General features: G+C 36.2%; 3 protein-coding genes across 3 annotated transcripts; 1 reads left to right on the plus strand and 2 right to left on the minus strand.

The window, feature by feature from the left end:
• Window positions 1-286: 286 nt before the first annotated feature.
• On the minus strand, window positions 287-2,442 carry LOC6649359 (histone-lysine N-methyltransferase Su(var)3-9). The gene has a single exon (XM_002071582.3). The coding sequence runs from the start codon at window positions 2,158-2,160 to the stop codon at window positions 370-372; it is 1,791 nt and encodes a 596-aa protein (XP_002071618.2). The 5' UTR covers window positions 2,161-2,442; the 3' UTR covers window positions 287-369.
• A 169-nt stretch (window positions 2,443-2,611) lies between these two features.
• Window positions 2,612-4,179, plus strand: LOC6649360 (mitochondrial coenzyme A diphosphatase NUDT8). Its single transcript, XM_002071583.4, has 2 exons — window positions 2,612-3,029; window positions 3,127-4,179. Exons 1-2 carry the CDS (start codon window positions 2,737-2,739, stop codon window positions 3,683-3,685), a joined length of 852 nt encoding a protein of 283 aa, XP_002071619.1. The 5' UTR covers window positions 2,612-2,736; the 3' UTR covers window positions 3,686-4,179.
• Window positions 4,180-4,576: 397 nt separating this feature from the next.
• Window positions 4,577-12,274, minus strand: LOC6649361 (chloride intracellular channel exc-4). Its single transcript, XM_002071584.4, has 5 exons — window positions 12,209-12,274; window positions 11,882-12,097; window positions 5,861-6,370; window positions 5,675-5,785; window positions 4,577-5,149 (listed from the first exon to the last, which is right to left on the minus strand). The coding sequence occupies exons 2-5, from the start codon at window positions 11,969-11,971 to the stop codon at window positions 5,072-5,074; spliced, it is 789 nt and encodes a 262-aa protein (XP_002071620.1). The 5' UTR covers window positions 11,972-12,097; window positions 12,209-12,274; the 3' UTR covers window positions 4,577-5,071.
• Window positions 12,275-13,322: the final 1,048 nt, after the last annotated feature.

The raw sequence follows: 13,322 nt of genomic DNA on the forward strand, positions 1-13,322 counted from the left end.
ATACACACATACATACCTCCCAACTCCCTTCCAACTTATCCCTTCCAACCACCCACAAAGAAAACACAACAACAAAATACCTAAGGAACATTTAGCGTTAACACAAGGCGTTTAATATTTAATAAATGCAATATACATCATATTTATATATATATATATATATATATAAACAAATAAATACATATATATTTTTTGTGCAGCCAAAACAAAATTGATATAATTCGAGAAAAACAAGCAAATGAAAAAGTTTTAATAAAAAGTTTTAAAAAAGAAAAATGAAGAATAGTTGTAACGGCTTGTTCATTTGTTTGAAATTTCTTTAGGCGTTGCCAGATGGAACGGAAAATACGTTGAGATCAATGTCGATATTCAAAATACAACTTTTCGACAATCTTTGGCACCACAACGACACGCAATACGCTTGGACTGGGGTATATCCTGCACTTTAGTCCCTCGCATGTAATCAAAACACAATTCCTCGCCAGCTTTTATGGAGCGCAGGGTAAAGAAAACTAAACGGGGCAGGGCAAAATGTGAATGCTCAATCCAGCATGGAAATACAGCTATATTGGGATCACATGAATGATTGAGATAACGGGAGATATTGCCAAAGTTGGTGGCATCGATGGTATACTCGTCATCCTGGGCCACATTGTAGTCGAGAGCAAACAGGTAAATACGACGGCGACCACAATTCTCATATAACTTGGCCCGCTTATCGGCCTCTTTGCTGGTTATAATCTCACCAATGTACTCGCAAATGAATTCCCCCTTTGCCAAGGCATGGTCAGTGCGCACACCCCAGCCGCAGCCATTACTGGTCTTGAAGAGAACCAACTCCAGCTGCCGTCCATGCTGGACGACACGATTGGGGCACGTCGAGTCGCAGGAGCACAAACTGTTGCACTCAAAGATGGCACTGCCAGGTGTGAGGCGCAAACGTTTCGTTACCTTGTTATAGGCAAACAGTTCATTGGCCAAACGAGCACAACAGCGACTCGATGGGCAACATGTGTTTCCATGTCTGATATTCGAACATTTGCATGCCAGCAGGCGCATTCTCGGCTCGGGCACCCTCGAGCCCCAAATATTCTTGCTGCTGTAAACGAAATTTGCATCGATTCGTTCAAGATCCACATTGTTCTCCACTTTAATGCCAGGCGATGCCCTATCCGCATTACTAATAATCTTCTCAAACTGTGCCAATGCCTTCAATTGACGGCGTCTCTGCAGATTCATGTCCCTCAATTGCATCCAAAGTAGAGCTCTTTCGGTAATACGAAAACGTCTCACGAAGCTCGAACTACCGGATGCCCGAAATTGGGCCAGTATGATAAGATCCAGCCTAAGTTTTAATGGATCATAGCCCTCAATCTGCATCATGGTGAAATTCTCATTCTTGGGTACATTTTTCAACCGTGCCTCCAGTTCCTTCGATATGGGGACTATATATTTTTTTAAAAATTTATATTTGGTTGCCACAAATTTATCTAGAGCCGCACAGTTGGCCAGATTATCGTAAGTTTCCCACGTATTGTTGTCTTCGGTATAGCCCAACCATTTGACGCAAAACAAGGGCTGGCAGTGAATGACCTCCACTGCTTCAATGCACTCCACTGTGTATTCGCCAATGGGTGTCCGCTGCTGGCTGGCCATCATCACTGGAGCCCTTTCCGTGTACTGAGTATGGCGACGCGGCAGTGGTTTGTCCCTTGTAGATGATGCCACCACTTCCTGGTACTGAGTATAGCGGCGACGCCTCAGAGATTTGCCCAATTGTTGATTGTCGTTCCCCACCGATGATGGGAGCGTGTCGTGCTGCGGACGCCCCTGAGATTCTGGTAGCTGCTGATCATCCGAAAGGCTGCCATAGCCACTGCTACTGCTTGTCGAATTGCCCCTGGAATTGCGTGTTGACTCCGAATCGTCGAGCTTCGTTGGCTGTTGAGCGCTCCCCTTCCGGGTTTTCGCACTAATCCTTGGCTTTTTGACTTCATATATATCATTCGGTTGTATGGAGGGCAGATATATTTCGATATTCCGATTTCTTAGTCGTTTTAGCTCAACCGTTATATTGTTTATGGGTGCCTTTTCCAACGATGACAACGTGGATTTTCCTTGGCTGGCTTTTGCCGTCATGCTTCTTGTTTGCATTCGCATTTTGATCGACGATTTATCTTTAAAGTTTCTTTGTAACACACTTCTCACTCTTAAGCCCACGTGGGACGTATCACAGAATAGAATTGACACCTGACTTCTTTATCAAAAACTTGGATTCCCGCTAAATGATCCAGCAATAAAAAACTGTCAAAATGGGCCAGCGTTGAAAAGTGCCAGATTGGTCAAGCTTATAACCAGTGCTGGCAAAGCGACAAGACACAACACAGGTCAGATTTCGAATATAATAAACTAGATGTAGCTAAAAGTACAATGTTTGTTATATATTTTGTTGATTGTAAAACCAAAGATAAAAATAGAGAGAAATCAGAGAACAAAAATTTAAAAAAATTGGCTTATTTTTATTTGCTTCTTATATTTATCGATAGTTACCGATAAAGTAAACACAAATATCGATATCGTGCAATTTTAACGATAGCGGAGTTCAGAACCACAATCAGCTGTTTTAAGCGCAACAGTGTGCAAATAATTTGAGTACCACAACAATACATTTTAATAGTTTCTTAATAAAACAATAGTCCAGTTACACCCATACACACACTCACACACACATACACTATGTCCTTGTCCCTGTTAAAAAATGTCTTATTAACTAGCAAAACAAATCACAGTTCTTGCCTTGTTCAGCTGCTTAGACACTTCGCCTCAACTGGGGGCCAAGAATCTGCGGCTCCAGTTAAACTTCTTGTACCGGCCGATTATGAGATACTTGTTACACCCGAAAATCGTGAACATTGCTTGGAGAAGTTACGTAACCTGCCAGAATTTCCCCGGCCAAAGTCGATGACCAGCAATAAGCATGAAAAGAAAATCGCATCAGTTTTAGTGGCCTTGTGCCAGGACAGAGATACGTAAGTTCCAAAGGTGAACAAACCACCCATACATACACACATATACACATATGGTACATAGATGAAGGTTAATAATGATTTATCTTCTAATCTTTAGCAATGAGCTCTCTTTGTTGTACACTCGAAGATCGCGTCACTTGCGTCGCCATGGCTATCAAGTCTCGTTTCCCGGTGGACAACTTGATGAACAGGACAAAAGTTTTGTGGATTGTGCCCTGCGAGAAACTGAAGAGGAAATCGGTTTGCCACGTCAACGCATTGAAGTGTGGGGCGAGGGTAAACAAATATTTTTACCCCGCACATCAGCCATTGTGCCGGTAGTGGGACATATACAGAATTTCCACATCTCCGAGCTGCATTTGAATCTGGATGAGGTAGAGGAGGCATTTAGCATACCGCTAAACTCATTAATGGCCAGCACGGCGACAAGACATACTCAATTCCGTGCCGGCTACAGTGGTCCCGTTTTTATGGTCGATAACAATCGTATCTGGGGCATTACTGGCTATCTGACTCAAGTGTTTCTCCATTGCCTGTTACCGAAAAATATGTTGCCCGTTTCCTTGAAGACAAACATTAAGTTTATACGTCCATATAAATTGCCACCAAAACAGGCACATCCTCATCATCATCATCAATCAGATTCAAAAAACTGAGAGTAGAAGGATTTTTTATCCTCAAATTGACAATAAATCAGGTCTATGTTGACTATTATAAAATGTAAATCAAAACTAGTTACAATATTAATATTAGTCTACTGTAAAAAGACAATTTATTCCTTGTGTTCAGATTAATTTTTAAGCCTGTTGAATTGTTTTACATATATAAAGACCAGAGGCTTTACATGATGCCATACCTTCTTTAAAACGAATTTTTAATCTGTCTCGGAACAACAAAGTTGTACAATTTGTTTGTTATTGTTAAGCGCACATTAGTAAAGCTTTATATATATATTTCTATAGATATTTTAAATAAAACATGTCGAAAACAATGTGATATGCGAAATATGTTGCAAACAATGACAGCGCCAAGTATGGGGAGGCAGAAAATTATAGTTATTAGCCCTTGGATCATTTATTATATTTGACAAATCCATGACATTTTATTCCAACTCTTGTGAAAAGAATAAACAAATTTACAAATTGTTTTATATATTTTTGTTTTATTTGTAATTTTTCACTTAAATTCAAAAAATACTCTTTATTTCCTCTTCTCATCTTATTTTCGTTATCTTTTCTTTCGTCTCTTTTTTTTTTTTGTTTTTTTTTTCCTTGTTATGTATTAAAAAAAAGTAATGTTTAAATCAAAAAAAAAATTAAATAAATTTAAAAGCAAACAAAATGGCAAAAGAATATAAAGAAAAAACAAAAAAAAAGGAAATAATAATTTTTGTTTCTTAAAAAAAAATTTGTAACCGTGAAGCGGTTTTAATCTGAACTGAATTATATGTAGAGCCAAGCTATATATTAGATATATAGGTGGGTGGTGTTGGTGTGTGTGTGTGTGTGTGTGTGTGGGTGGGTGTATTTCAAATTATACTCTAAATAAAACAAAAAAAAAGCTCAAATCAAATCAAATAAAACAAAAATCAGGGAAAGGGGGGAATAATAGTTACATGTTTCTTAAAAGTTTTGTATATAGTTTTTTTTTTTTTTGTTTTGTTTCTGTAGTTTAAGTCGTAAATCAGTAAATAAAATTCAATTACGCATAGCTAAATTGAAAAGGCAACACGGCAAAATGCTCTTGCTCGTTATCAAATATATATGTATATAAAGATATACATATAAATATGCTATGTTGCATGTGTGTTAAGTATACATTTATGTATATAGTTGCAGTTGCAGTTGTTGTTGTTGTTTTTGTAGTTGTAATTGTCACATTCCACTCAGTTAAATATGTTGTGTGTGTGTGTGTATCCAAGTATAAAAAAACAATGGATCTGTGGTCAGCTACTTTGAAACGTTTCTTATGTGTGTGTGAAGGGGGAGAGCAATCGTTTTGGGGGGAATTACTGCATCATGGCTATACGAAAATTGGTGACTCTACTCCGAAATATCAATTGGAATGGATGTGGTAAACGTTGGCGTCTCCAGCTCCTCATGCTTCTTCATTTTGAGACTCTGCGAACGAAAAAGAAAGAACAATACAAAGTTAGAGATTTGAAAAAATGAAAAATTTAATCAATACTTAAATAAATTCCTTAATGACAAATTCAAAAAACAAAATTATAACTTAATTCGCACAACTTTTTTGAAATTGTTTAAAAATTCATCTAAATATGCAGACTGTGAACAATTTTCAACAAAAAGCTCAATTTTTAATTTTTTTTAAGGATTTTCTAAATTCATGTTTCTTTTTTCTATTTGGAATAAGATCAAATTCAATCTGCATTAATCTCACTCAAATCTTATGAAAATTTTTAAAAATCGATTCAAAATTTTATTCCCTAAATTCTAATGGCATTTTAATTTATGTAAACGGGCAACAAAAGTAACTACAAAATTTATGAAGAAAGTAAGAAGTTTGAGCCAAAATTTAATAAATGGAAACATCTTTTTTAAAAGAACAATTTTCCTGGCTTCAGAAAACGAATGTTGAGAGAAGAGAAACTTTCGTCTTTAGTGTGCTATCTCTTGTGGCCCCACCTGTTGCAGCTTATAGTGATTGATAATGTCCTGATCGGCTGGGCATGATTGTGTGAAGGCATCCAATTGATACATATGATACATATAACGCCACAACGCCGTCAAATGTGTCTAAAAAAAAAAAAGAAAAAGGGAGAGTGTTATGCATAAATTTATACAAAATATATTCCCCTTTAAAACGCTTACCGGTATCTCAAAGTCGACAAAATATTTGCCAGCCACGCGGATATGCTGCAGACGAGGCATTAGTTCACAATCGAAGCAGCACATGGTGTCACCTGTTAGGAATCGGGTATTACGATTGGCCAAATGATCGTTGATCTTCTTCAAATGCGATAGCAGTGCATTATTTTTGGCATCATCCTTCTTAACCAGCATCAATTTCAATTTCACATACAGATTTTCAATCAATGTGGCAACATCCTTATCCTGAACGAAGAGATTATAGCCACCGGGTATATTCTTCATGATATGCCTTTCGATTTTCTCATTCTCCAATATGGCCAGACCGTTATCAATCAATATTGGTGGATGTGTTGCCTCGAAATTGGTACGAAAATCTGGCGGTGGCTTTTGCATATCCACTGTGGTCACCTTCAGGCTAATTGTTTTCAATTCGGCCAATAGATATAAATCCATAAAATATTCCTGACAGAATAGGCAAGCTCCCTTTCGACGTCCATCGATGGTGGATGCCTGAGAGAGAGAGAGAGAGAGAGAAGAAACACTGATCAACTAAACTATTTAGAAACTGGTAAATACTGATTTCAATTAGTTAACCAAGTATATCGATATCGGTTACGTAATGCTAAGGTTTCACACATTGCGGCCGCAGGTATTCCCAGTTTTTCATTTCATTTCATTTGATTCCCCCTCCCAGATCCCTCCCACCTTTGAAAATTCGCGTGCCAGCAATTACTGATAAATAAATCAAACAAAAAAGCTCTTAACGAAATAAAACAACATAATTTCAATCATGTGACATCATCATCATCATGATCGTCATCGCCATCATCATCATCATCATCATCATCATCATCATCATCATCATCATCATCATCATCATCATCATTTGCACTTCACATTTGTGTTGAAGTCAGTCGAAACATTCGTTTTTCTTGTCGCGTGATGAATTATTGACACTGAAGACAGGTGGGGAGGCGGGGAAGAAACTCTCTTCTGGACAGGAAATGCCTAAAAGCTAAAATAATTTCAAGTCTTCTTCATTTCGGATGCACGAAGGAATATTTATTAAGTATGTGTATATAAATACATAGGTTTTTTCCCAAATCTAAATGATTGATCAAGTTTGTTTGTTTTTCTTGTTTGTTGTTGTTGTTGTTCGAACAGTTTCAAATTATTTAAATATATGTCGAAAGAAATCATCTTTGAGGCAAAATACCCTGTAAACTGTCTTGATGGTGTATATTCGGTTGGTACAAGACAAGAATTGGTAGTTTTTTTCCATTATATTCTTCTCTGTCGCTCGTAGAGAAAGATAGAGGGGAGATTGATGCAGATACATGCATATATGTAGTTGCATCACGTCCCGCCCCCCTTTAAGGTTTTTTTAGGGTACTCTAACTTCGTTATCATCTTACAATTAGAGCCCCCCATATGAAATTCTTTTCATATTGTTTTTTCTTTTTTTTTTTTTTTTTGGTTTTGGCAAATGCCAAGGCAAAGTCAGCCGCAGCCGAAGCAGCAGCTCCCCTAAAATGACTGATGATGATGTCATCTTTGTTTCTCTCAGTGTGTTTGAGTTGTGTGAAGTTTACTTGTTGCTGTTCTTGTTGTTGTTGTTGTTGCCGGCTTAACTTCAATGGCCCCAAAACGTTAAGCAGCCGTCAAGTATTGAATGTGCGTGTGTGTGTGTGTTTCTGTATGACTGTGTGTGTGTCGGTGTGTGTATATTAGATAAGCACATGCATTGATGAGTCTTTACAAACTAAAAAGTTCACAAAACAGAGAGAGCGAGAGAAAGAGAGAAAAAGTGTTGCCAGACCCCGTAGTATTCGATCATCATTAAATTAATATTGTACATATGTCACACACACACACACACACACACACACACACACACACACACACACACACACACACACATACACAAATAGGGTTGCGGGAGAGAGAGGGAAGGCAAGCAGGGTGATATTATTATAGATATTAAGAATTGATAATATCCTTCTTTTGATCAACAAAAATTTACTTATCTAAATGCATTAAATTTTTTGAACTTAATTAAAATTGAATAAAGAGGTCAATGAAGCGTAAGATAAATTAAGAAACAAATAAATAGGTGACAACAAAAATGTATGTATTTACATACATACATATACATATGTAGGAGGCATCAAAGAAGGGTATAGCAGAATCATTATTCTATAGAGTTTCAATACTCTCATGATTTTCTAGCAAAAATATTCTACTCAAAACCTCCCCATCACTCACCCCGAAACTCCTCAACCCTCTTTCAATTTATATTGCCTTTTAAGTTCAATTGTTTTTTTTTTTTTAGTATACAAAAATGTAGGTGAGAATTGAGTTCTGATTTAGATCACTTAATTTTGAAACGCTTCAATTAAAAGCAATAAAATTTCGGCTTAATTTGGTAATAAGAAGTTAATTAGCATTTAGCCCCGATTACTCCAACGACGACAGTCAACAGGTATACATATGTACATACATATATTGTACACCCTTTAAAAAAGCAAAAGTACATTCAATTCTATCATTAGAATAACAAACTCTTAATGGAGATTGCCCCCTTCTTTGCCTAGTGTCTAATGAATCTAGAGCTCTAGAGCGATGACCAGACCGCCCCCTTGGGGTATTGTCCCCTCAAAATTCTTGTAGATCGACGCCCATAATTAGCTCTGAAAGGGTATATCAATTTCTGCGTGCTAAACATAGCTTCCGGTATTGAAATTTTTGTTTTGTTTAGTCTTTGCATGAGTGCTTAAATGGTTAATTTATGCATATAAAAAAAGATTACTATTATTTTTTGATAGTATTATTATTATTATTATTACGAACTGTGCTCTGATTACACACGTAGTAAATAACGACGACCTGAATAAAATGTGACACGTTAATTCTGATTTCTTTCATCACGATTTTGCTCATTGAAAATGCAATTGCAATTGTGCAACAATAACAACACGTCAAAGGTCACTGAGCAATGAAGCAATGGAGCAATGGAAATAGAAATGACGAGTGAGAGAGATTGCCAAGTAGTGACAGACGGGCCCCAACCAAAAGCAGTTAACAAAATGTCAAATGGTGAACGGCCAAAACGACATCTGGTGAATGTACAAACATATATACACACACATATACAGATACATACAATTGTATGTATATTGCAGTGTATATGAGGAGGGGGAGAGATCTTGAAAAGCTCCTTTCGTTTTGATAGATTATTTTTGGCAGTCAGTCAACCTTGAGAAACCAGCAGAAGCTTTGTTCTTCTCCCTCTCTCTCTCTCTCTCTCTTTCGTCGTTAGTTGTCGACAAAATATTTTCTATATCTTATCAAAGACCCAGCGGAAGTTATCGCCCCAACATTTACGATGAAGTAATAGCCAAAATAATAATAATACAAAAACAAAAAAAGAAACCGAAACAAAACGTGGAGAATTATAATCAACGCAAAGTACCTTCAGCACATACCTATACCAATACATATATGATGTATTCTGTTTATATATTTCATTCCATTTATAATAAAAATATGTACGCGTTTTTTAAAGACCCCCTAGAGAAGTGGACAAACTTGCAGGATCCCCATTGAACAGTTTTCTTTATTTGTACAGAGATTATTAAGCATTAACTATTGACCATTAACCTTTTGGCCACACCTCTGAGCTGTAGCTGTGAAGGGGGGGCTCTCTTCTTTTCAGCATTTCTTGACCTAAATTGGTAATGGGCTAATGAGTTTCTACATAAGACAAGTTATGCATATTATTTTCCACCTTCTTTTCTCTCTCTCTCTCCATCTGATTTAGATTTAACTTTTAGGTGTTAAGTAATTAACACCATAATATACTAAAAGATTTATGTCGCCCCGATGTCCCCTTGAGCTGCAGTTAAAAACAGTTCCCCCCCCCCCCCCCCCCTCTACCACCACAAATATTAACTTATTTTCCACTGTCACTTTGTTTCTTTAGAGTCTTTTGTTTGCAAGAAATTTCTCAAATTTCTTTGATTTCCTCTTTCCCTGCCAACAACAACAACAACAACATCTTCTTCCCCCAACAACATAAAACATTTGTTGTGTGTTTTGTTGTGCCAAGGAGGCGGAAAACTCTTTGCTGCACACACGAGAAAAACCTGTTTAGCGTTCAATGCTTTTTGTTGCATACAGTTGGATCAATAATTTCCATGCACACATTGAATTTTTATTTACCACCTAAAAATAAAAAGTGATTATCTAAACTAGCTAATTGATTGATTGAAATCGATATACTAACTTAAAGTGTCATTTAATAATGGGAATATATGTAGATAAGTTTTAAAGTTTAAACAATCTTAAAAAACCTTTGTATAGGATTCTATGTACCATGTTATTTGGTCCATATAGATCAATCTATTTGAATAATTTACAATTGCATTTCCTCTCTTGTACTTGGACTTTGTGGACCAACTGTAAAATTTGTATTAATGCTTATAGCCTTAGTGTTGTTGCCTTTTGCCTGCACGCGCGGAACGAGCTGAGGAGCAACAACAACAAACAACAACTTCAATTCACTCCCAGCTTTCGCGCAATGAAATTGAACTTTCACTTTTTTCTCTCTCTCTTTCTTTCCTTTTGAACAGAAGAAAAAAAATGATAAAGACGAACCTTTTTCTCTTGGAAAAAAAATTGAAACAAATTGGTAAAATGGAAAACTAATCAACAGGTGCGCCTTTACGTTGACACACCAGAGAGGAAGAGAGAGAGAGAGAGAGTAAGAGAGGAGAAGACAGACGGCGGCGACAAGAGAGCGGGATAGAAACAGGAAAAGGGAGCGGAACAGTTATTGCTCATTGCATTTTGGGGTTCGGCTTTGGAGTTTTGTTTGGGTTAGAGATTAGTCATCATCTGCAACAAAAACAACAACGACCACAACAGCCACCTCTCTCTCTCTCTCTTCTGTCCTAGTCTGCAGAGTCGTGGGCGTACTACAGCACTTTTTGCCATGACGTAGTTACTTTAAAATATAAGTAATTGTTGAGAAATATTACTGTACTCAGAGTTTGAAGATAAAAAGCCACAGAAACACACACACACACACCATACACAGGCACACAACGACATAAATGTTCGCATACATTGACCGAATATGAAGCACATTCTTGAGCAATTGGCGCAAATGAAATATGATTAAAGTATTATAACAGATAAGAAAACAAAAAATGGGGGAAACAACAAATAAAATAAAAATAGTTCCAACATTTGAGGCCTCTAATCAGAGATGGCATCATCTAGAACGGTTTTTCTCACGCGCTCCCCTCCTTCAACACACACGCCCACACCACACACTACTCCATCACACAATTAACACATAATGGAAAATTAGAATTCAATTTAATGTATATCAAAAATTGAAAGTTTCCATTGAATTATTATTGACGCTCTGGCGCGTCTGGGCGGATAGTTTAATAAAAACAATTGGAATTACAAAACGTTTTGTATCCAATTATATTATTATTAAACTCTTAAGTATCATTTAACACTAGACTAAACATTTAAAACTATTGTTGAGCCTTAGAAAGGAATCATATGGGATGGGGATCCTAACAATTTGTAGCCTTTTTTGTACCGTTTTGTTGAACATTTATCAAGAATTATTATCATGTTTATTTTTTTTAGAGTTTTTCTCAAAGAAGTATGGCAGCACTGATAGGTAGGTGTAAATGTGTGTGTGTTGAAGTATGTGTATTTGCCGAGTGGCTGATAGAGAGATGATGATGATGGCATGGAGAAGTAGAAGAAGAAGGAGAAGGAGGAGGAGTAAAGAAGCAGCTGGAGGAAAAACCTGTTTTGGTCAGGCTATGAGCAAAACACACAAATAAAATAAGGAGAAGAAAAAAAAAACTAAAGAAAAGAAACGTTTGCTGGGCTGTTGTTCTCTATTTCCATTTCTATTTGCATTTTCTCTTTGCACATCACACACACACACATATCTATAGATATAATTCCACACACTTGCATGCGCGCTCTCACCTTTATGATCAATTCAATTTCGGGTACATCAAATTTGCTTCCATTTGTCGCCTCAACAGCGGGTTGCGTTTCAACTTCCTCGGCTGACATGCTGTTGCTTTTCTTGTTGTAATTTATATATATAAGTTCTTATAATTTTTTTTTTTTTATTTTGTTGTGCTAATTTGTTTTAACTAATTTACACACACAAACACATGCACAGAGAAGAGCGAGACACTATAGAAAGAAAGAAATAAATACACAATTGATGAGTGCTAACTAAAAATGCTGTTCAATGCTTTGTTTCAATCACTTGAAAAAAATAAAATTATAAATAAAAGAAATTACAAAAGTTTTTATGACAGAGTTCCACCGCACGACTTCTCAAGTTGAAAGCAAAAAAAACAATGAATTAGAGCTGGAAGTACCATCGATGGTTTTGCATCGATGTTTCGCCAGCACTATCGATGTTTTTCCAGCTCTATGGAGCAGTGTTGTCGAAACTTTTTCAGCAAAAGTAGCTAAAGCGAGGTCTAAAAGTATCTAAAACAAGCTAACTTTAAAATTTCTAACTAAAATTTCTTTAAAAATATCTAAAAGAAAAAAAAAAATTAGCTAAAATGAAAACCGTTTTGTTTTTAATAAAAATTCAACTTATTCAGTTCAATGTTATTTATTTCATCGATGAACACCAACTCATAATTTTCAACGCTTTTATAATTAGCCTTTCTAAGATACTTTGCCGGAACGTCATAGTCGAAACAACATTTTCCCTGTCGGCGTAATTCAATTTGAAAATTGAAATATTTTTTTGAAAATAGCTAAATTTGTAGCTAATAGCTGTTTTACAATTTTTGTATCAATCGGCCTTAAAAAATGGCCAAATATAGCTACAAAGTAGCTGATTCGTTAAAACTGCTATGGATCCAACAAAAGAGTGCAGTTCATGCAAAAGAGTCCCACTTCGAACAAAAGAGTACCCACTTCGAACAAACAGTGTGACCAAATTAATCTTTCTAGAATGACCGTTACTTGAGCAAGCTCCACTGACCCGATTTAAATATTAAAAAGTAAATATATTACCTACGTCGAATTATCTATATGCGTAACAATTTATGCCGATCATTTTATTGTCAATAAAAATCATGTACATTATTTGAATTTTTCAAAATATTTATTCTAAGCAGCTTCTTTTCGCCGCGTGTTTTGGCAAACCGAAAACTTTTTATTTATTAATTTATTTATATAAATGTAAAAAAGAATTCATTCTAAACTACAAAGGCCTTTTGGCTTTGATTTAAATATTTATTCGACTACCAGCTAGAGCTGGGAATCCATCGATGGTTGCTCCACTCGATATTTTTTCCATCGATGGAAAAAACCATCGATACTATCGATGGTACCATCGAATATTTAAACAAGTTATTCAACATATATATTTTGGTGTCGTTTTTCAATATTA

The sequence above is a fragment of the Drosophila willistoni genome (genome assembly GCF_018902025.1).
Source record: "Drosophila willistoni isolate 14030-0811.24 chromosome XL unlocalized genomic scaffold, UCI_dwil_1.1 Seg141, whole genome shotgun sequence".
Taxonomy (NCBI): Eukaryota; Metazoa; Arthropoda; class Insecta; order Diptera; family Drosophilidae; genus Drosophila; species Drosophila willistoni.